This window comes from Triturus cristatus, unplaced genomic scaffold (assembly GCF_964204655.1).
Source record: "Triturus cristatus unplaced genomic scaffold, aTriCri1.1 SCAFFOLD_289, whole genome shotgun sequence".
NCBI lineage: Eukaryota > Metazoa > Chordata > Amphibia > Caudata > Salamandridae > Triturus > Triturus cristatus.
In genome coordinates, this window is record NW_028188257.1 from 252,690 (window position 1) to 277,401 (window position 24,712).

The 24,712-nt window shown below is 47.1% G+C and overlaps 1 protein-coding gene across 1 annotated transcript in view; it reads left to right on the plus strand.

The window, feature by feature from the left end:
* LOC146769237 (solute carrier family 12 member 6-like) overlaps positions 1-24,712 on the plus strand; it is a gene marked incomplete at its 3' end in the record, with an annotated part of 601,402 nt that overhangs the window by 110,032 nt on the left and 466,658 nt on the right. Inside the window, exon 2 of the mRNA XM_085640509.1 lies at positions 139-227. Coding sequence (XP_085496635.1) covers positions 139-227 — 89 coding nt within the window. The remainder of the gene's footprint in view (positions 1-138; positions 228-24,712) is intronic.

Here is a 24,712-nt window from a genome sequence, read left to right on the forward strand (position 1 = left end):
AGGTCGACCTTTATTGATTTTCAGGGCCCCAGCGCCGATCAATCACTGCGTCTGCAGGGCAACACTCAGAACATGGCGGAATGCAGCAGTTTTCCCTTCTCACGACCTCACTATTTCTTTTTTTCTTTCCCTTTGCAGGAGACACTCCGAGGAAAGATTCTGTGTTACACCTCAACAACTTTGACAATGGAGAAGAGTCTTTTGACCGGAACCTGGCGCTGTTTGAGGTGAGCGTCAGCGTGAGTTTGTATGGTGTGGCGGATGGGACTGGGCGGCACGTGTCGTTAGTAATGTGCCCTTTATTGGACTTTATCTGCCATCTGAGAGATTCTTAATACCGTGATCTCTGCCAGACCATTCAGCATCCCCCAAGCAACTCCTTCACCTGCAGTTAATCTTTCCCTACTTCGAGCCCACTGTGGCACAGTGTGTAGGAACACTGCTCACATCTGCTTTATCTACTACAAACCTAAGTACCTTCTGCACACACAGAGTGCTCCATAAACCGTACATTCAGATTAGCCAAGAGTTCTGCGATATTTGTTGTGCTCCTTTACGGTCCCTATCTATACCCAGCATATATGATGCATAGCATCATATTGTGATATACGTTCGCTTCAGCCATAGCAACTCTATAGGTGTGATTGAGCCTCACTTTCTATTGACAAGACTTTTTTTGGTTTGCGAATAATTTTGACATAATTAACAAATCTGCAAAAAATGTGGATCCCAATAGGCCTTCCAGCTACGTCTTGTTGTGTCAGGCTTCCTTAATATCTGTCCAGGAGAGGATAAGGTAACCATGGTAGCAGCGGGGGTTAAAAACAGAAGTGTTTTTCACTGTAGGTCACCTAGGAGTGTGTGCCCCACAGAATTGCACTGAACCTGCCCTAAAATTAGACTTTAACTTTGAATGTGTTTTTTGTGGTTTATTTATAAATCGTAAAGTAGGTTTTTTTTTAATATTTAAGTTATAAACAGCGGACATCTGAAAGTTCATTTAAATGCGTTTCTTGATTTTGTTATAACTTTATCAGCTATCGACAAAACAGTATGTAATGTGGCAGACGCTTACATGTTTACATTGCTTTTCGGAATGTGTAGTTTAATGTAGATCTGAGAATGTTAGCACTTTTTGTCAAATGTACCTGAAATTGTGAAGGTGATTACCACATTAGTTCCACACACTGGGGAGGGGTAGGAGAAACTACTCCTACTTCGACCTCCTCAACAACAATCTTCGCACACAAAAGGAAGTAGGAGTGAAAAGACTCACCGCTTAAAGACATGATAGACAAAGTCAACATGTTTGAAAAACTACCCTCACCCACAAAGCAACATGTTTTTGAATGTAAAAATGAACACATTTCTTTCACTTTATTATTTTTTTTATTTGCAGATTAATAATTCAGAGTGTGGATACGAGACCCACACGTAAGTACTGGTTCAGTCTTAGACCCTCAAATACAGAATAGAGGTCGTGACGCTAGGGCTCTTTCTCAGTCCTGAAGAAAACCGGGGAAGAGACAAATAGCCGGCTGAAACATGTTGTCCATTCTGCAGTGAGGAGGGGCGAATGGTGCATAATAAAACCATGCTCACCGCCATCCTTGAGGTCAATTGACCTTTTCAACTCTAGCCGGGGAGCCCAGGAATAAAATGGGCTTTGGGACATCCCTGAGCTAGTTTTAATATATTTTCCTGCACTTTTCATATCTTTGATCCCTATTATTGCTTGTTTTGCCTCCCACCCTATTGCTCCATCCCAGGCGTTGGTCTGCGCAGGGGTGTGTTAGCAGCCCTATGATGAAGCATGCCACATTCGTGTGTGTGAGGGCAGTTTTTCAAACATTTTGTCTTTGTCTATCATATCTCTATAAGCTTTCAGTCTTTTCACTCCTACTTCCTTTTGTGTGTGGCGATTACCACATTAGCCCAGTGCTGGTATCTCAAGATTGTGCAGATACGTCGCAAAGGAAATTTAAAATACTTTTACAGGGTTTTGGGTGTGAAAAACGTGTTTGTTATTAGCACAGCTTTTCAGTTAAGCACGAAGCCGGTGTCTCACGCTTTTGGCAGATGAAGTTGTGGGTCCCGTGCTCACTACGCCACTGGAATCAAGCTATCCTGGCTGAAGAGGGGTGAAACCCCGAAACCGGTCCTAGGATGCTTGATTCCGGTCCAGGGAAGACTTGGCTTGGCAGTTCGGGCTGGACTGTTCCCATGAGGCACAGGGTCAAGACTGATTTGCATATGGCCATGTCTGAACTGGGGTGGCGTGGTGAGCAAAATAACGATGGATTAAACCCAGATCTGTGACTTGTGACTGGGGGTGAATGTTTTGCCAATGTGCAACATTCCGTCCATCATCTTGTGTGTTTTGCTGTTCACCCTATGTGGGAAGGGTATGCCCAGATGTGGGTCCCGTGCTCACTACGCCACTGGAGTCAAGCCATCCTGGCTGAAGAGGGGTGAAACCCCGAAACCGGTCCCAGGATGCTTGATTCCGGTCCAGGGAAGACATGGCTTGTGTCAGACTTATCAGCGCACGCCGGCCCATCCTCGCGCAACACTAGGAACGGCGCGAGGAACTACACTTCCTGATGGGCAGTGCGGGAGGTGCGCTGCGTAACGCACGCCACGCCCCACCACAAGACGTCAAAAGGCGAGAGGTCGCCGAGCACGGAGCCGATAATTCTTCGAACCCGGGAGACGAGACGAGGAGACGCCGAGAGACGGAGGTTCGGACGAGCTCATCACCCAGGTAGAGGCCCGTGACATCCGGAGGTTCGTCGTGACCGAGGTAGGAGTACTGTGGCAGTATTTCTTACGGGGCTCGACCCATCTTAGTCGGAGACAAGCTCTTCGAACCATAGAGATTCCCAGGCCCGCCCCTCTGTTGGCGAGACCGGCTGGTCTCATGCAGGGGAGCGAACAAGTATATTGAGAGTTACTAGACTTAAGGGGGCAAGCCACGCCGTTCAAGACAGGCGGTGTGCGAGCCCGAAAATTGTTCTGAGAAAACGAGAGCGAGAGTGTTTGATTCAAGCAAACATCAGACAGATCGGAGGCAAAGGAAAGCAGTAAGGCTTTTAGGCAGTTGGCGAAGCGTGCTCCAGCCTCACAGACTTCAGTTCCCGGGCAGACACTAGCAGTGTGCACCCGCACCCCGCGGTGGCCTGGTTTTCACTTTCGATTTCTTCTGCTTATATTCCTAGACATATGTGCGAGTCAGGAGAGAGGGGTGGTCACAACGCCGAAGGCATGGAATGAGCTGGGCAGTTACAAGTGGGTATTGCACCACAAAGTTGTTATATGGTGTATGTGCGTCTGTATGTTGATCCCTGTCATTCTCCCTACGTGTGCCTTTCCTTGTCGTTTATATTAGTGCCTGCAACGAAAAGACCACGACCCGTAGCTCTCCCCCATATGTCCGGGCATACCTTATTTTCCTTTTCAGGGGAGAGGGCAAGCTAGCGTTAACACAATCCTGCTAAAAGTAACGCGTATGGTTCCCATTGAGAAACTGGAAACAAAACGTCTTATGCTATGTTCTGTTGTCTCTTTTGCCTTCACAGATCTCCCTCCGTGCAGTCCCCACCCTTTCCTTCCCCCGCTCGATCACCTCAAAAGTCCGTGGTTTCAATAGCCGGACTTGGGGTCATCCAGAGGTGGGCCCCCATAGAGCATCAACACAGCCCCGGGGACATCGGAACGAGGAACCTGACAGCTTGGCAGTTCGGGCTGGACTGATCCCATGAGGCACAGGGTCAAGACTGATTTGCATATGGCCATGTCTGAACTGGGGTGGCATGGTGAACAAAATAACGATGGATTAAACCCAGATCTGTGACTGGGGGTGAATGTTTTGCCAATGTGCAACATTCTGTCCATCATCTTGTGTGTTTTGCAGGACACAGTAAAGAACATAGGCAGCATTTAACAAACCTGCATGAAATGTAGACGATATTTGTCAAGTTAAATCCAGTGTTGGCATCACAAGATTCATGCAGATGTGTGAAGGGGGTACACATTTAAATGGCAGCAGTAAACAAAACAAAAAAAAACGAGCAGTGTCGTAGACCTTATGCTGCTGGTTAAGTGTCATGGTGCCCGTTTCAAAATCACACTACCCATCGCCAAACACGTGCAGCAGAGATTGGGTGTGTGGCCTGCAGCCAGCACTCACTCCATATGGCCATGCATAGGAACACTGCCATATCCTGAGGCCAACCCAAGCTGCGTACTGCCAAAGGACGTTGGTCTTGTGAAAATAGGTACATGACCTGGCCAAAGGCCGTACACAGTTGGGGTTGGGGCCACAAAGGTTGACATCGAGAGAAGTTGCCCGTAGGGCATGGTTGCAGGCCAGCTCTGTAACCATCCTTTGTTGCTTATGGCTTGGGACTGTCTGCAGTGCGGTGGATGTCAAGGTGATTATGCAGCTGCTGCTGGGCGTGACCAAATGCAGTGCACAGTGGAAATAAGTGTAAGGTAGGTTTTCTCTGCTCAAGACACATTTACAAGTGTTTAAAGAATCCTCAGAAATTCACTTTAAAACAACAGCTAAAGTACATTGATGACTTGGAATTGAAACCGAAAACCCACAGAAAATGGTCAGTTATGGTTAGCAACACAAATCCTAACTTTTTCTACCTCCATGCAAACACTGTCACCAGAACCCCTCGAGTGCATTATTGGGCTCTATTACACAGTTGCCACACCTATAGAGAGAGAGAGAGAGAGAACAAGGTCTAGTTTAAAGTCTGCAAGAGTGTGTCTAGTTATCATTACCTTTCAGTTACCATATTTGACACACCTGCAGGAAACTTGGCACATAATTAGCACCATAGGCTGCATTTTGTTATGCCAAGTCTCATGCTTATTTATCTCGGGAGAAAGGTTAAAGGAGGGATCAAAAATGAGTTTTCCATTATGGGTTCAGTTAGAATATTTGCTCTGTTACAGTAAAAACTGCTGAATAGAATTACATCACACTTGCATACTAGAACTTTACTTCGTAACATTTGGTTGATCTGCACAAAATGTGAGATAGTCGAATTGCACTTAAATTGCTCATCATCTAAATTTCATGCAGATTTGTCAAATTAGGCCAAATTCATTATTAAAACTATTTTGAACCTTCCACTCTATTAACTTTTCCTTAGGACCAAGAGAACTCACAAGTCGCTACATCCAGCTTTGCAGCTGGTGTGGCTGAGGCTGGGTGTAGAACTTGGGCGCTCCACATAGCCAATGTTTAGTTTGCTTGGCATGAGTGAACGGCAGGGCCTGGTACAATCATATTGCCCCCCAACCTCACACATCCCATTGCACTCCTTACACTTTTACCTCTGTATGTGTGGAAAACGTGTAATATTTTACTTGGCATAAGCGACAGCCATTTTGGCTGTGGTGTCCCTTTAAGTTTCCTTCGTAATTCTTTCGTCTTTTCACTTTGCCTGTGCTATCTATTTTAGTTGACTTCCTGTTTCAGATAAAAGCAATGTACGTGCTGAGGGTTTGTAGCTGTCAGAGCACCTGGTCTCTGTTAACTGTCAACCATTTACTACTGCCATAAGCACTCCTGCCCCCTCTCCCACTTTGCTGACCAAGTGATTATTCATCTGCCCTTGTTTGCTGAAAACTAATTCTAAAACTCGCTCTCCCTATTTCTGTTCACATGCTAACAGTGCAGAAAACCTGTATAAAAGCCCTGTGTTCTGTGACTTTAGTGTACTACCTCAGGCAGCACTTGAGAGTGCTGTGTGGATGTGGTCCCACTAATGAGTGATTAATAAACGTGTTGTTTATTCCCAACTCCAGTGCTGATCTCTATTTTGTTGGTCTTTGAACCCGTGGACAAAAGGGTGACCCTGCACCAGTGTACCCCTGAAAAAGTACATTTCCACGGGTGGCGCCCAACGAGTGGCCCCATCGGAGACGCGGCCGTCCGAAGGAGTGGTCTTGACAGAAGACCGAACATTTACTGAGGAAGCGCACTGCACGAGGAGACCTTTGTCTTTGCAGGCCGACATGACTTTTCCTATTTTCCCAATTTGACCCTCCAGGTGGCGGCCGGTCTCGACGGGGTTTCTTTGGCGCATTCTGTAGTGACCATTAGGTCAACCGGAGATCGGCAGGTGGGAGTTGGAGTCTTCTGTTTGGTAAGGTCGCTAAAGCGGCACTCTTGATTTGTTAAACCTGGGCTTTTTGTTATTCAACCTTTGAAGGCAGGTAATGTGGAGATTTTTCTCCTTTCAAAATATTTGGAGTAGTATTATTTTACTAATATTTGTAGAACACGCCTGCTCTCAGCACACTCCGTAGATGGTTTTGCTGCTCTGGAGGTACCAAAGAAAGTCTTTAACAAAGTCAGCCGACTTCCCCCAGAGGGGAAACCAAATCGAGATATGTATGTCAAATATGGTATTTCTTCCATAATGTACAAATACACAAAAAAGATTCTGATCTACAATGGCCAGTAAATGGTTCATTTGATTTTAAAGGTTCAATATGTAGAGCAGTGTTTATTGAAAGGAAAAAGTAGACAGGATATGTTTGATTGTGTGCGTATGTGGGAGAAAAGTGCGAGAGAGAGCAAAAAGAGGAGAATCTATAGCAGAAAAAGACCAACGAAAAACGATATATCAAAAAGCGCTAGAATTAAAAAATAACGAAAAGAAGGAATAAATAGAAGATGAAGATAGGGAACGTCGAGTAGAGGTAAATGGCCAGTATCCTATTAGGCGCCCTATTTATCCCATACTTAATAAACCTCAGGATGACTGAATCCTATTAGAACACCCCCCCCACCCCGTATACATTTCCCACTCCAAGTGCCCCTGTTGAGATTTCTGACGACGCGCATTTGTCTTCAGATGACAAAGAACAAGATAAACAAGATGGGCTACAGACTCGCTCTACTTTGACTAAAGCAGAAAAGGATACCTTAAAAACCGCTGCTAGGGAGGAGGCTCGTCTTTCTCGAGCGGCATCGCTCATTGTAACTATGGTTCAACAGTGGAACAGCGCAGAGCAATTTTATTTTGTAGAAAAATTTGTTTGGGAGGTAATATTTGATTATAGACAAATTTCTCGCGAACTAGAGCCAGTTGATATAAATACTGATTACAAACGCTTAACAGAGGGGATTTTTCCTTTTTCAGACCTATCTGACCTGATTAGACTAGTGGTTAAAATACGAGACGTAACATTGTGTTTACGAAAGGAGCAAGAGTTAGCTAGAACACAGAGAGGTATAGAAGCAGTTCAATCTCAAGCACAAAGTGTAGACGCCCCGGTGGAAGAGGCTGCACCCAGTAGTACTACAGTTACTGTAAAACCTATGCGTGAAGCTGCACCCCTGTTTGTTCCTCCGAAGGGTGCGGGAACCAATGATGATAAAACTTTGGATGATGCAAAGGGATATTTTATATAGAATTGGGTTTATACTCCTTGGAGTAAAGCTGATGTGATGGCTCTTAAAGCTGCTTTGCCCGACCCCCAGAAAAATCCTGCCGCCTTCTATGAGGAGGTGGAAGAAGCCATTAGCTCCTGAACTATGACTTTGCAAGATATTGATATGTTCTTTGGGCTTATTTTGCCTCCTGATATGTGGAGAACAATATGTAAAATAGATGACAATGTAGCATATGGTGATACATGGGAACATTTAGAACAAATGGATGCGGAAAGGGAGCCTGCGCAGAAACCTCAAGAGGAGATATTCGATAAAGCTCTTGTGACTAAGTTAAAAACTCTCATACCTCCTAAGAAAATAGAATGGACTACATTAGCGTCCTGTAAACAGGAAACGGATGAGTCAGTTTCTGATTTCTTTTCAAGGTTTGAGGAAACATTCCATGGTTTTAGTGGTCAGTCATTGGCCGATGATACGGGTAAGCATTTGTTTGTTGATAAATTTGTCGCTAATATGTCACAGGAAATAGCTAGTCGCTTAAAGGCCAGCGAGAGTTCTCGGACACGTCTTCCCCAGTTTCCCTTTTGACTATGGCCTAATATTATGAGCGGCAGGAACAGGAAGCAAAAGGCAGGGAAGATAAGAAGGTTAAGGAGTTACAGACCAAAGTTATGTTGGCTCAAATATATGGTCCACCGTTTAGGGGAGGTGGAAGAGGCGGATGTGCAATGTATACACCTGGAGCACTCCCTCAAGCATATTTGTCCCCTGATCAGTGTGCTTATTGTAAAGAGACCGGGCATTGGCGTTCTGAGTGCCCTCTTTTGCGAGGTCAGCAGTATCAGCGGGGAAGGGGCAGTATGAGAGGACGCCCAGGAAATTCAGGAAACAGGGGAGGTATGGGAGCTCGTCCCAGGTTTGAAGCAGTTGAACAAGGACCAAATTACTCTAATACCTTTGATAGACTAAATCAATATCAAAAGTCTGATTATTCTGCTGATGCCCTTGCGGATTCCGACTATGCATAGGGATGCCTAGGATGGGGTAAGGAACCGGTTGAGGTGCCAGTAGATTAAATAGGTCCTTATATTGACGCAAACATCTTGGGATCTACTGATCGGTTTCTGGTTGATACAGGGGCTACTCATAGTGCGCTGTCTAAGAAACTGGTTCCTAGGGCTTCTATGTCTGCCACAATGATAACGTCGATAGGATTCGATGGGACACCTACACCTAGCCCACTTTCAGAGCCACTTGAATTCAGGCTTGATAAATTCACTGCAGCATGTCCATTTTTGCTTTCCCCTACCACACTTGACAATATTATGGGTGTCGATATGCTTAAATATTTTCGTGCCACAATACGTTGTTCTCTGGAAGGTGTGCGTGTTATTTTGAATGACAATTATCCAATGGTTGTGAGGTCTTGTCTTATCAATGAGGATGTTTCTCTGGCCTCCTTACCCAGTACTTTGTGGGCTAAATCAGATACCGATGTGGGTCAAATGGTTATTCCACCTGTACATATTCAAGTTAAGGAGGGTGTCTCATTGCCTCGACTGCCCCAATACAAAATATCCAGAGAAGGTAAAGAAGCATTAGCACATATTGTTCAAGATTTGATTAAAGTGGGGTTAGTGGAAGAGGTCCCCTATAACACTTGCAATAGCCCTATCCTCCCTATTTTGAAAAAAGACAGTGATACTAAAATCTACAGATTCATTATTGATTTGCGAGAAGTTAATAACATTTTAGTGCCCCAATATCCAGTAGTTTCTGACATCACTACACTTCTCACTATGGTCCCTCCTACTGCCACTACATTTACGGTGATCGATTTGAAGAATGCTTTCTTCTCGATACCCATTCAACCTGACAGTTATTTGTTCGGGTTCACCCTGAAAAATAGATCATATCGGTTCTGTAGAGCTCCCCGGGGCTATACAGAGAGTCCCAGCATTTACAGTCCGGCAAAAAGGCAGCTTGATTCCTTTCCTGTACCCAAAGGGATGGCTCTTATCCAATACGTCGCTGACATCTTGTTAGCTGCAGATACCCCTGAGTAGTGGAGAGACGGAACACTGTTATTGTTATCATTTCTTGCCTCTCAGAATCACAAAGTCTCTCGAAAGAAATTGCAATTTTGTAGACAGCAGGTTACCTATTTAGGTCACCTCCTGTCTAAGGAGGGACGTGCACCTACACCAGACCGCAATCAGACTATTTTAGATACTCCCGTGCCCCGTACTCAGAAGGATGTTCGTACACTGATTGTCCTCACTTCTTTTTGTATGCAGTGGATCCCTAGTTTTTCACACATTAAACCTTTGTTGGCCTTTTTGACTAAAGACACTCGGATGTCCCTCCCATGGACTACTGAATGTCAGAATGCCTTCCAACAGTTACGCCAAGCTCTTTGCTCTGCACCAGTATTAGGAACTCCAGACTACACCAAGACTTTTACACTCTATGTCCACGAGAGGGAAGTTTGTGCCCTCTCGGTTTTAACACAAACACACGGTGATACGCAACGTCATTGTACCTATTTCTCAGCTGTTCTTGACCCAGTCATCCGTGCGCTGCCTGAATGTTTTCGAGCAGTGGCAGCAACGGCTGTATCAATACGTCAGAGTGAAGGAATAGTTTTGTCACATAAACTGCTTGTGTTAGTACCCTATTCTGTTGATGCTTTGCTAAATCAAACGAAAACACAGCGTTTGACTAGTGCTCGCTTGACAGGATATGAATCGACACTTTTGGCCCCTCATATTACACTGAAAAGATGTTTGACAGTAAACCCTGCCACATTGTTGCCATTTCCATCTACTCAGTCACAAGAGTCACATGATTGTATATTCCTTACTGAAGAGCAAACAAAAGGCCGCATTGACCTACAAGATACACCTCTCTCTAGGGTTGATGGGGAGTTATGGGTTGACGGCATGTGTCTAAAATTGCCTGATGGCACCACATCTGCTGCCTATGCGATTACAACACTTCAGACAGTAGTTGAAACAGATCGCATCCCACAAAAGTCAGCCCAAGCGGCCCAATTGATTGCACTAACGAGAGCGTGTGAGCTTAGTACAGACTTACTTGTTAACATTTTTACCAACAGCCAGTACGCTTTCGGGGTGGCACACAATTTTGTCCGCTTATGGAAAAAAGGGGCTTCCTCACCTCACATGGGACACAGATAGTGCATGGAGAATTAGTACATAATCTCCTTACTGCCCTAACCTATCCTAAGAAAGTGGCAATTGTTAATTGTAGTGCACACAAGAAAGTGACTGATAAAATAGGAGCAGGTAATGCCTTTGCAGAGCGCACAGCACGTGAAACCGGAATGCAGCGAAGTACCACATCCATGTATGTAGTGAATTCACAAGCTGAACGTTGGCATGATGCCAGGCAAGAGGTGCTGGACATGCAACGATCTGCTTCCGCTGATGAATTAGACTAATGGTCTAAGGAGGGCGCACTGGATGATGAGGGCTGCTGGAGGAATAAAGATATGACCAAATGGAAGTTACCAATAGCTTACTTATACCCCATGAGTCACATGGGCCGGCACATGTTGGTGCATCCTCAGTGACAAAACAACTTATGCAAGTTTGGAATCATCCTGATATTGCCGGCACTAACTTCAAATATGTCGTAGTAGTGGTTTGTGCCTTCAGTAATTGGGTGGAGGCGTATGCTACGAACGATAATAAAGCTCTCACGACAGCGAAAGTTCTCCTAAAAGAGTTCTTCCCTAGATTCGGCATTTGTCTGGTCTTATGGAGTGACAACGGACCTCATTTCATTGGGCAAGTTGTCGATTATGTCATGAAGGGGTTAGGGATTGAGCAGAAATTTCATGCTGCTTTTAACCCACAATCAGCAGGCTTGGTGGAGCGTTACAACTCGACCCTGAAATTGAAATTGGCTAAAATACAGGCTTCCACGTCTTTGAAATGGCCTGATGCCCTCCCCCTAGCACTACTTTCTATCAGATCAATACCACATACACGATCTGGCCTTACGCCATATGAGGTTGGGTTTTGGCAGGCCTATGAATATTTGAGGAATCCCTAAGCATCACCCAAAACATGTTATACCCCATGTGTTGATGAGTGACTATTTCTCCCAGTTAACTGACAAATTGTCTTCTATTTATCAGCCGGTACGGAAAGCCCTTCCAGACAGGTCGCAGGGTGATGGCCATGATCTGCGGCCTGGTAACTTTGTCTTGACAAAGTCGTTTCAATGGACCAGTTCCTTAGCCCCTCGTTGGTGTGGACTGGAACAAGTCCTTCTGGCTACTAGAACTGCAGTGCGAGTGACCAGCCGGAAAATTTGGGTGCATGCTACCCACTGTCGTAAAGTTCCGCATGCCCTCTTGAGCCCAGCTGCATTGACAGATCACCGTGACATCCTGGTCACTGAGAGAGGACGAGCTGCGTCACCTGAAAGACCTGAGCAATTCTTCCCAGACCACAAAATCCCTGGTACATCTAGATATCTGCTTCGATCCAGGAAAAAAGTCATTTCAGTGCAGAGACTGTTTGAGCCACTATCCTGGGTGGTTAAAGACTGACTACAAAGGGGGGTAGCTTATTAGTGACTACTCGTCTCAACGTTAGTGAAGAAACCAACGCCTGCCCAGGACCTTAGGGCACCATCTGTTTTATTGTTTACTGACGAAATGAACATACCGGAGGAGAAGAAATCGAGTGCTGCAAAAGTCTAGTAAAAACATGATGCTCGCTATTGGACTAACTTTGACTGTTGTCATCTTTGCTGTCATAATGTGGGTTGTAGAGGAAGTGGCTACAGCTCAAAACTTACTGACTGCTACTGCTACTGTCTCCACTGAACATTATTATTTTGCTCTTCCCGATCATGAAAGAAAGCATTGAATGTCGTACCTCAATAACACTTTCATACAAATGTTGCATCATACTCCTATTGCTACGAACATTACCAACTGCTGGGTATGTGAAATGATGCCAGCACAGCAGAAGAAGGGAGGAACGCCTTTCATTCCCTTGCCTTTCTCGCGTAATGGCTGCTGTAGAGCCTGGTTCGCACTGTTGCTGAAATTGCTAATATCACTTTAGCTGATGTAGGAGGACTTAATGGAAAGCTTAATAAAGTTTGTTACCCAGATGAGGAAGGGGACCCACAAGCCAAAGGAACTGTATGGGAAATGGAGGAGTATCGCGGAGGAAATTCCTCCACATGTTAAGTTTTCCCCAACACTCGAACGGCCAAGGGTAAGTGGCCTTTTGTCATCGCTGTTACTAGAGTCTGAGCAAATCTTTGTGTGAGCAGTTTTGGTAGTATCCCAGTGAGAAAAAGTGACTGTACCACAGTATTGAACATTACTGGAACGAACAATTGCAGTTTATCTTCACACAACACTGTGGGGTGAGCCTTTTCAGGGGCCCACCAGTGCAGGGGTTCGCCCTTCTTTGTCCTTAAGTGCTTAGACTAACAAAATAGAGATTGGCACGGAAGCTGTAATATCAAAGGAAATAGATGTATTAACCTCTCATGAGGGAGACTGTCAATACGGTACCCTCAGGCCACTGTATGAGGTAGTCCAAGGAGTACAGAAACCATGGTGCTTATATACTGTGATAGTTGCAGTGTAAGCATGGAGGTTCAAAAAGAGGCGGTACAAGTGTACACACGAATAGAATTTCACATATAAGGGTACATGAAAATCACTTAGTCAACAGAGTGGGAGGAGTTACATAGTTGCTGACATCAGTTAAAATAGCCTGACAGTTAAGTCTGTCACAGGTGCATTCTATTAGCTATAGGCCTTTCTGATCATACATTGCTCTGGCTCAGTGCTGAAGGAGTTAACTGTAACTGATGACTCAAGCAGAATACAAGGGCAGGCAACAGTGAAGACGGGAGAAGCACATGGCGAGCACATGGCTAACTAAAATGGCTGTCATAACCAAAATGGCTTCAGCTCATGCTAACAGCGATTTCTGCTAGTTTCCACAACACTTATTTCATTTGTGGGAGTAAAGGCTACTATCATCTACCAATCGGATGGTCCGGAACATGCTATGTGTCCTTCTTGCTTCCTCCTGTGTTCTTAGCACCTGCATCTAATCATAAAGATCAAAAACTGTTTAATGACATTTCCTTGAACAGATTCAAAAGAGCTATAAATAATGATGAAGTGGATCAAACTGACACTGCATTACAGCAATATGTTGACTTTAATTTGGGACTCTTTTTTTTCTTTGTTGGTGCGGCTTTGAATAGCAGGAAAATCAGACGCTTAACCCAAGTAGTAGAGGCTGTGACTAATCAGACAGCAATGGCGCTTGGAAATATTACAGAAGAATTCCAAATTACGAGAATTGTGACTTTGCAAAACCGAATGGTGCTAGACGTGGTTCTAGCTGATCGTGGTGGAGCATGTCGCATTATCAGTAGTAGTAGTTGTTGTGTCTTTATCCCTGACCACGCCCCTTCTGTTTATGATGCCATTTCCAAAATGCATAAAATAACCACAGAGATACATCAAGATTTAGGAACATGGACTTGGGCTGGATGGTTCTGGAGCGTATTTTTTGTATGGGGCTTAAAAATATTGTCGGACTTATTTATAATTATTGCAACTCTCTTCTCTTGTTGTTTATGTATCCAATGCGGGCCAATGCTTTGTTCCCTCTGTATTTCCACTTTTACTATTTGTCTACCATCTAAAACAAATGTCCAAAATGTAAATGCCTGTTTAGCAATAGACCGAGAAGTCAGCAATATGATGCTGATTGATATACATGATATTTATCGTACCCCTTTTAAAGCATAAGAAAATGTCTTCGCTTATGCCAAAAGGGCCGTCTGTGGAAAACATGTAATATTTTACTTGGCATAAGCGACAGCCATTTTGGTTGTGGTGTGCATTTAAGTTTCCTTCGTCTTTTCACTCTGCCTGTGCTTCTATTTTAGTTGACTTCCTGATTCAGCTAAAAGCAATGTACGTGCTGAGGGTTTGTAGCTGCCAGAGCACCTGGTCTCAGATGTTAACTGTCAACCATTTAATGCTGCCATAAGGACTCCTGCTCCCCTTCCCACTTTGCTGACCAAGTGATTATTCATCTGCCCTTTTTTCTGAAAACTATTTATAAAACTCGTTCTCCCTATTTCTGTTCACATGCTTACAGTGCAGAAAACCTGTATAAAAGCCCTGAGTTCTGTGACTTCAGTGTACTACCTCAGGCAGCCCTTGAGAGTGCTGTGTGGATGTGGTCCCACTCATGAGTGATTAATAAACTTGTTATTTATTCCCAAATCCAGTGCTGATCTCTATTTTGTTGATCTTTGAACCCGTGGACAAAAGGGTGACCCTGTACCAGTGTACCCCTGAAAAGGTACATTTCCACAGATGGACTTCATAGATCTGCTACTGTGAAATTCTGGGCTGTGAAGTTGCCATCTCATCTGTATGGGTCTCACAGGCCTACCTTCACCAGCCTACAACTAGAGCTTTGGGAAGAACACACAAATGAAACAATCTGTAAGAATCAACAGCCTTGGTGCCTTGTGTAACTGTTGCGTCCTGAAGCTGCAGAACAAGATATGCTATCTGAGCAAACTCTACTTGAGGCTTTACCACTGTCTGAAAAACCCTGTGCAGATGCCAGCTGTTCTATTGAGCTGACTCTACATGTACACACAGCCTACAATGCCCCAATCTAGATTATTTACTCATGTTATACAGATGCGGTGTCAAGGATAGAGCCAGGCTGAAAGCAGAGCAGGGGTGAGAAATGGATGACGCATAGCTTAATCAAAAAACAAGAAAATCAGATTTTACATTTTAACAGTTCTTCCTTTTCAGCTATGCTGAATCCAATCTAAAAAAAACCATATATTAATATTAAATGTTGATATTCATAAGTTCGTAAATTTCAGTGTGCATCATCATTTCTCGATTCAATTGAAGAACATTAATCAAGAGAGGTTTAATATGATTACAAGTGGTTATACAAGCTGTACATATCGTAGGAGCACATTGAATGCAGCAGCAGCAAGTGAGAAAGATGGCTACTAAAATTACTATTCCCATTAATAATTTCCAACCCCAAGTGTAACCATTCAGACCAGGACCATGTGCCTTGGTCTTGATGTATTTCTGTTGCTATTTTATGTAATTTGGAAATGGAGTCATAGACAGAAGGGGTGTGGTTAAGTATGAACACGCAACAGCCACTACCGATGATGCGACATGCTCCACCATGATCGGCGAGTAATACATCAAGCACCATTCTGTTTAGAAGAGTTATAATCCTTGTAATTTGAAGCTCTTCTGTAATATTTCCTAGAGCCATTGCGGTCTGATTAGTCACTGCTTCTACCTCTCGGGTCAGGCGTCTAATCTTTCTACTATTTAGGGCTGCACCAACAAAGAAAGAGTCCCAAATTAAAATCAACGTATTGCTGTAATGCTGTATCAGTCTGATATACCGCATCAATTATTTATAGTTCTTTTGAATCTATTCAAAGAAATGTTATTAAACAGTTTCTGGTCTTTGTGATAAGAGGCAGGTGCTAAGAACACAGGTGGAAGCAAAAAGGACACATAACAGATGCCGGACCAACTGACTGGTAGATGATGATAACATTTGTTTCCAAAAATGATGTAAGTGTTATGGGAAGATAAAAAACTGCTATTGTTCGTTCCAGTGATATTCAACACTATAGTACAGTCACTTTTTCCCACGGGAATACTGCCTATACTGCTCACACAAAGTTCTGCTCGGACTCTGGTTACAGCAATAACAGGAGGCCCATTACCCTTGGCTGTTTTAGTGTTGGGAAAAACATATCTTGTAGAGGAATTCCCTCTGCGATACTCCTCCATTTCCCATACTGTTCCTTTGGCTTGTGGATCCCCTTGCTCATCGGGGTAACAAACCTTGTTTAGCTGGGCATTGAGTCTTCCTACATCAGCTTGAGTGATATTACTAATTGCAGAGGCCCACAAAAGTGCGAACCAGGCTTTACAGGAGCCATTATGTGAAAATGGCAAGGGAATGAAAGGTGTTCCTCCCTTCTTCTGATGAGCTGGCATCATTCCACATACCCAGCAGTTGGTTCATAGCATTATGAGTATGATGTAACATTTGGATGAAAGTGTTAGAGGTAGGACATCCGATGTTTCTGTTCATGGTAGGGAAGAGTGAAGTAATAATGTTCCGTGGGGACAGGAGTAGTAGCGGCCAATAGGGTTCAAGCCGGAATCACTTTCTTCATTGTCCAAAAAACTGATGCCAATATTATCAACAATATGATCAGAGTCACCATACAGAGTCTTGTCATTACTTTGCAACTTGGATCCCAATTTCTGCATTTCTCCTTCTTGGTATCGATACAACCACAGGTCGGAGCTAAATCCAGGCACCACTGAACATGTATCATAATCCCCTCTGAACGTAGTTCAGCAGATTCGGAGATCCTACTTTGTCACAGCCGAATCGTTCCACTAATTGAAACCGGTCCTCTGGTATCTCTATAAGCGCCTTCCCTTCCTTGGTCAAAATCGTACCTTGTTGCTGAAGGCGGAGTGGAGAAGTGTGGCTCAATGATTAGAGTGGCAGACCCTGATGCAGAGGTCTAGCCCGGGACCAGGGTTCAATTCCCCGCCTCGGCGGGTCTTGGGCTCAAAAATTCCACGGACCTGATAATTCTCGCCTCGGTGCCTATTCCAATCATGGAGTCCCACTCTGCAACTCTGGGCAATAGCTTGCTTAATCTCCACAACGGCCCCCACAACGCTAAGGATGCCTGGCCTCCACCTTGGGGGTGCCCAGGAGTGGACGCCTCACAGGGAAAGCCAGGATGGGTTCCACAGCGGTATTCGTACAAGTGCCTTGAGACCCTTGCGGGTGAGTAGTGCGCTATACAAGTATCAAATTTACATTTACATTTTAGTTTGATCAGGAAATAATGTCTTCGTTCAGAGGAGCAACACTTTTCTGAGTCTGTAAGATGTCTTTCAGATCGTTTCTGCCTTCTGGCTGGAGAACAGTTGCTGGGATTCGCTTGCAGTGTGCTGCATTAATCTAATGGTGTCTGTTGGTGACACGGACAGCAGTTCGAGTCTCAAGCAGTATCTGCTCCGGATTCTAACAGCGAGGCTCCAAATTTTTAGAATGTTGACGTTGGAAGTTTTTTACGAGGACGAAGTCACCAGGTTGAAAACCATGAGCCGGACCCTTTTTAGGTAATCACTCAAAACAGGGTACTGTATTTCTTTAATTAAATTTGGGCTGGGAGGTCCCCATACATTCATAGGCCTACCAAAGACTATCTCATAGGGAGAAAGTCCAATCTTACTATGTGGGGTGGAACGAACAGATAACAATGCTAGAGTCAAGGCTTCTGGCCAATCTGAAAGAGACACGTTAGTGATAGATTCCTTACCCAGGCATCAGACTGGATCCCGTAAAGTTTCCTAGCAGTACCCCTGCGCGTCAGTAAGTGGCGTCGTGCGGCTCCGCGTCCGTCGCTGGCATTGTAAGCGCCGAGATGACGTCACAGAGACTACTTAGGCGCCACCCATGTGCACTGACATCAGTTCTTTCTTTTTCTGCGCCAGCAAGCGCAGATCCGGTTAAGGCACGTACCTTAGTCACTTTTTGACAACCTTTTTGAGACTTTTTGTCTCCTTTTCTCCTTGGTGCACGTAGGCCTGGATTTAAGTCTTGTGGGGCCTGCAGTCGCAATATGTCGGTGGTGGACCCCCACGATGTTTGCCTCTACTGCCTGGAGACCGACCACGACTCCCGGGACTGTCGGGCCATGACCCCGAAGGCCTTGAGGGAGCGGTGCCGGAAGCTGCTGGAGGTCCGACACTCGTCCCAGCGCCGTTCCAGGTCCAGAGACCGTTCCCGGGAACGCTCGCGGGGCCACAGTCGTCGCTCCTCGGGCTCCAAGTCTTCGCCCTCGGATTCGGGTAAGAGATGACACAAAAAGAAGTCGAAGATGTGAGTTCGCTCTCCGATGTCCCCCCGTCGGTCCTCGGATGCGGACGAGGGGGGTAGGGGCTCTGCCCCTGTGGCTCCTTTGGAGCCTGGGAGTCCCGTGGTCTACCCGCCTTACCCGGGTCTGTCGGCGACTCCCGAACAGGTGCAAGAATTTCTTGCTACCATTGACCGCCTCTTTAGGCCTCGGGCTCCCGCCGGCACGCCTTTGGACTCCTCGGTCCCGTGTCCAAATCCTGTTTGGCCGCCGGTGGATCCAGGTATGGCGCCACAGGATCCTGCTCCGTTGGCTACGGCCCCGGTGCCACTAGGTCCAGCACTGCCGGCTCCGGCCCCAGCGCTACTATGTCCAGCACTGCCGGCTCGGGCCCCAGCGCTACCCTCGGCTCCACCCCCGGCGGGTGCCCTTCGTCCTGCCCTTGCCCAGGTTCCAGGAACATTTTGTTCGGGCCTGGGATCCACACTGGGACGCGGCACCGGCTCGGCCCTGGCCGGCGCCGTTTCCGACGCCGTTTGTTCCTTCTCCGGCCCCAGCTCTGCTGCCGCGGTCTGTTCCCCATGTGACAGAGGTGGAGGACGACTGGGAGGGTTCGAGGACCCTCTTGCCCGTCAGTGCGACCCCGAGCAGGACTGAGTGGATGACTTGGAGGAGGTCGGCGACCTCGTTGTCTCCTCTGACCCGGGGTTTGCTTCTCCCCTGCCTACCATAGAGGAGGGCGCCTCCTACCCAATGGTGCTCCGTCAGGCAGCTGAGGTTCTAAACCTTGATCTCCCTAAGGTGGCCCTTTAAACTAATCTCCTCACTGATGTGCGCCAGACGGCGTCCACTTCGTCGGAGCCTCTGCTCCCATTTAACGATGCCCTCACTGACGTCTTGTTGGGCACTTGGTCGCGGCCAGCCACTGGGGCCCCTGTAGATAAGAATGTCACCAGGCGTCACCGCCCGGCGCCTGGGGACCCTGCTTTTCTGACCACTCATCCTACGCCTGAGAGTCTGGTTATCCAGGCCTCGACGTTGCAGAGTGCCTTTCCCACGGCTCCGCCTGATAGGGACTCTAAGAAGCTGCAACAGTTCGGTAAGCGGTTGTTCTCTTCGGCCAGCTTGGGGCTGCGGTCAGTGAACACCGCCTGCTTATTGGGCTGCTATTCCCACGCGGTGTGGGATACGGTTGCGCAGGTGTTGCCTCAGTGTCCTGAGGAGACCCACGCTGTGCTGTCCCAAGCGGTTGTTGAGGGTAAGGATACGGCTAAGTTCGCCATTTGCTGTGTCTTGGACACCGCGGACTGACTGGGTAGGGCGATTTCTACGACTGTGACACTTCATCGCCACGCCTGGTTAAGATCTACCGGGTTCTCGCCAGATGTCCAAAGCTCGCCCATGGACATGCCCTTTGATGGCACTCGCCTGTTTGGTGATGAGGCCGACAGTGCACTAGAGCATTTTAAGGACTCGCGGGCCACGGCCAAGTCCTTGGGTCTTTCCGCGAAGAGCCCGGCCACTCCTGGTTTTCGTTCCTTTCGTGGCCATGGCAGAGGTGCCCAGGCACGTTCCTTCAGCAAACCTGTGCAGAACCAGCCTCAGCGCGGCTGCGGACACGGCTTCCACAGGGGCGGTTCTGGGAATCAGCGTGGGGGTTAGTTCACCTCCGCTGCACCTACCTCCAAACCTTCCTAATCCGAGCTTTGTGGAGCACCCTACGCCGGTGGGTGGCAGAATCCGCCACCACCTCCCCCACTGGCGCGATATCACATTGGACAAGTGGGTGTTGCAGATCATCCGCTGGGGTTACTCGCTCACCTTTCAGTCCTCCCCTCCAGCCATGCCACCTCGGTGCCACCGCATGTCAGGGGATCACTTGGTACTTCTCCAGCAGGAAGTCACGGCCTTCTTGGCCAAGGGGGCCATCGAGTGCGTTCCTGGGCCGGAAGTAGGGAGTGGTTGTTATTCCCAATACTTTCTGGTCCCCAAGAAGGACAAAAGGGGCTTGTGCCCCATCTTGGACCTCCGGAACATCAATCGCTTCCCCCGGAAGGAGAAGTTCAAAATGCTGACTCTGGTCTTGGCTGCCCTCGGTAGCGTTGGACTTGCAGGGCGCATATTTTCACATCCCCGTCCTGCTGGCCCACCCACGTTACCTGCGGTTCACGGTAGTCCAGGAGCAATTTCAGTTTACCGTGCTCCCCTTCGGCCTTACCAGCGCCCCTCGGGTGTTCACGAAGGTGATGGCCGTGGTCGCAGCTCATCTGCGCAGGTCGGGGTGTCAGTCTTCCCTTACCTCGATGACTGGTTGTTGAAGGTGGGCTCACCCCAGGCAGTCGTCAACCACCTTCAGACTACGGCCGACCTCCTGCATTTGCTGAGGTTCTCCATCAACGAGCCGAAGTCGCACCGGAGTCCCTCTCAGAAGCTCCCCTTCATCGGAGCGGTTCTGGATTCAACGCTGTTTCAGGTTATGCAGGCTATGATTCCGATCTTTCAGCCTCTGTCCCGGGTTTCAGTCAGGATGACCCTCCGGCTTCTGGGCGTGATGGCCTCCTGCATCCTGCTGGTGACACATGCCAGATGGCATATGCGGGCTCTGCAGTGGGACCTGAAGTTCCAGTGGGTGCAGCATCTGGGCAACCTGTCAAATCATGTCCAGATCTCAGAGGGCACTGCACAACAATTGCAGTGGTGGCTCATGAATCGCGATTGGGTCAATGGCAGATCCCTGTCCCTTCCCCCCCGGAGCACACAGTGGTGACGGATGCGTCCCTCCTGGGATGGGGAGGCCACTTGGGAGAGGCGGAAATCAGAGGACTCTGGTCTCCGGCGGAGTCCCTGCTCCATATCAACCTTTTGGAGCTTCGGGCGATCCGACTTGCACTGAAGGCATTCCTTCCCTCTGTCCGGGGAAGTGTGGTGCAGGTGTTCATGGACAACACCACACCCATGTGGTATTGCAACAAACAGGGCGGGGTGAGGTCCTGGACCCTATGTCAGGATGCTCTGCGCCTCTGGACATGGTTGGAACATCAAAGCATTACCTTGGTAGTTCAACACCTGGCAGGTTCTCTGAACGCCAGGGCGGACGAACGCAGCCGCCGGTGCTTGATGGATCACGAATGGTGTCTGAACTCAGACGTGCTGCAAGGTCTCTTTCAGCAGTGGGGAGAGCCTTGGTTAGATCTTTTCGCCACCAAAGAGAACGCGCAATGTCATCAGTTCTGCACGTTGGAATTTCCAAGGCGGCACTCGCTAGGCAACGCTTTTCGTCGTGAGTGGAGTTGCTGTCTATTGTATGCCTTTCCGCCTATACCACTTCTGCCCAGACTGCTGAAGAAGATTCGGTGCAACCGGGCCCAAGTCATCCTTGTGGCTCCGGATTAGGCACAAAGGTACTGGTATCCCGAGCTACTCAGCATGGCGATCGCTCCCCCGATCCGACTGCCTCTTTGGGAGGATCCTCTGTTGCAACAGCAGGGGACGGTCCTCCACCCGAACCTGTCCAGCCTCCACCTACAAGTGTGGAGATTGAGTGGCGACAGTTGACGTCTTTCGATCTTCCTCCCGAAGTCTGTGATGTCATTCTGGCAGCTAGGCGTCCCTCTACTAAGACGGTATACGCCTGCCGGTGGAACAGGTTTGTGGCATGGTGCACAGCAAAGTCTGTGGATCCCCTTTCTGCCCCTCTTTCTGAGGTCCTTGTGTTCCTGCTATCCTTGGCCCAGCAGGGCTCTGCTATGGGCACTATCAAAGGTTATCTTTCGGCCATCTTCGCCTTTCTCAGGCTTCCAGATCAGCCTTCTCTCTTTAAGTCCCCGGTTGTTAACTGTTCCCTAAAAGGCATTACACACACGTTTCCTCCCGTGCCATTCATAATACCTCAGTGGGACTTAAACCTTGTCTTGACCTATCTGATGTGAGCCCCTTCATAACTGTCCTTTACGTCTTCTCACACTCAAGACGGCTTTCCTGGTAGCTATCACCACTGCCAGAAGAGTGAGTGAGCTCCAGGCTCTTTCTTCCAAACCTCCTTTCCTTTCTGTTCATCCGGACAAGGTGGTGTTAAGGACCTGTCCTTCTTTGCCAAAGGTTGTCACGCCCTTCCACATCTGGCAGACCATCACTTCGCATACCTTCTTTCTGCCTCCGCATCCTTCAAGGGAGGAGGAGAGGCTCCACTGTCTGGACCCAAAACGTGCGCTCACGTTCTATCTGACGCGTACACAGCAGTTCCGGGTGGATGGCCAGCTATTTGTTGGCTATGTGGGCGCCAAGAAAGGTCGGGCTGTGCACAAACGAACCATCTCGAGGTGGGTCGTTCTGTGCATCAAAGTGTGTTACTCCTTGGCTAAGAAGGAGCCTCCTATGGGGCTGCGTGCCCATTCTACAAGGGCAACTGCAGCCACTACTGCCTTGGAACGCGGCGTTCCCTTGCAGGATATTTGTCAGGCAGCTACGTGGGCCTCGCTGCACACGTTTACCAAGCATTACTGTCTTGACAGTCAAGTCCGGAGAGACGGCTTCTTTGGCCATTCTGTTCTCCGTGACTTTCTGGTGTAATCTGTTCGCAGACCCACCACCGGGGTTGGTATTGCTGGGGTATCTATTCTAAGGTAAGGAATCTATCACTAACATGTCTCTTCCAGATGCACAAGTTACTACTTGTGTAATGATATATCTGTAAGAGACATTAGTTAGTAATAGATTCCTTACCGCCCCACCCATCCTTCCGGTTCTGCGAACTGATTTCTAGGGTTAAGGTCATCTCTTTCAGGGCCCTAGTTTTTTAGCAGCAGTGGTCAGTTTCTTGCATGGCTCAGTGTTCCTGGCGCGGAAAGTCGTATACAGAACTTATGTCAGCACGCATGGGTGACGCTTAAGTAGTCTCCATGACGTCATCTCGGCGCTTACGACGCCAGCGATGGACGCGGAGACGCACAACGCCACCTACTGACATGCAGGGGTACTGCTAGCAAAACATTCCGGATCCAGTCTGACGCCTGGGGATTATTCCAAGGTAAGGAATCTATCACTAACTAATGTCTCTTACAGATATATCGTTACACAAGTAGTAACTTGTGCATTAAGGCCCGTCGTTGCTTGTATCTTTGCTAGTTTCAACTTCAATGTGGCAGTGTACCTTTCTACCAGACCTGCTGCCTGAGGATAATTAGCAGCATGAAATTTCTGTTTTACCCCTAAATCCTTCATTAGGTACTCTATTATCTGGCCAGTGAAGTGGGGGCCGTTGTCACTCCATAGGACTCTACAAATTCCAAAGCGGGGGAAGAACTCCTTCAACAGAACTTTAGCTGTTGTGAAGGTTGTGTTGTCTTTGGTGGGATAAGCTTCTATCCACTTACTAAAGGAACAAACCACAACTAACATACTTCAAATTATTACAGTGCTCTAGCTGAATATAATCCATTTGAAGTGCTTCAAAGGGAACCTGAGGTAGAGAATCCACCAGTAGGGGTTGATACTCCCTTCCCAGGATAATACTGTAAACATATCATACAATGTTTAATCAAATTTTCAGCCGTTTTCCGTATGAGTGGATTATCCCAGACCTGATCTAGTTGGGAGATGGTGTTTTTGGCACTAACGTGAGCAGGTCCATGAGCCATAGTCACAAAAGGTAATGCATAGGGCAACTTCCATTTTGACATATCTTTTGACCTCCAACATCCCTCATCATCTAACTCTCCTTCCTTTTGCCATTGGCTGACTGCTGTATTTCCTTAATCTCTATATACGTTTTCCCATCTTTCAGCTTGGGATCGTAGTACATATACTTTACTCGTGAGTGCACTTGCAGTATCTCGTGCAACTTCATCAGCGAAATTGTCTGTAATTTTCCTGTGGGCACTACATTTGGTAATGGCTACACTCTTTGGCAATGTCAAGGCAGTAAGAAGACTATTTACCAATTCGCCATGTTGTATTTTAGAACCATAGGAGGTTAGGGAATGCATACTGGCTATCAGTATAAATATTTACTGATAATCCGTGACTGAGTTCGCAAGCCCTTAAAAGCGCAATGAGTTCAGCTGCTTGGGCAGATTTTTGTGGGATACAGACTGTTTCCACCACAGTTTGTAATGAGGTTATATCATAGGCTGCAGAGGTGGTACCATCAGGTAGTTTTAAACAAGAGCAATCCACCCATAGTTCTCCCTCAGGATCTGAAATATGTGTATTCTTGAGATCTATTCTTCCCTTAGTTTGTTCTTCTGTGAGGAAAATACAGTCATGTAAATCTTGAGTTTGTTCAGCTGGCAAATGTAACAATGTAGCTGG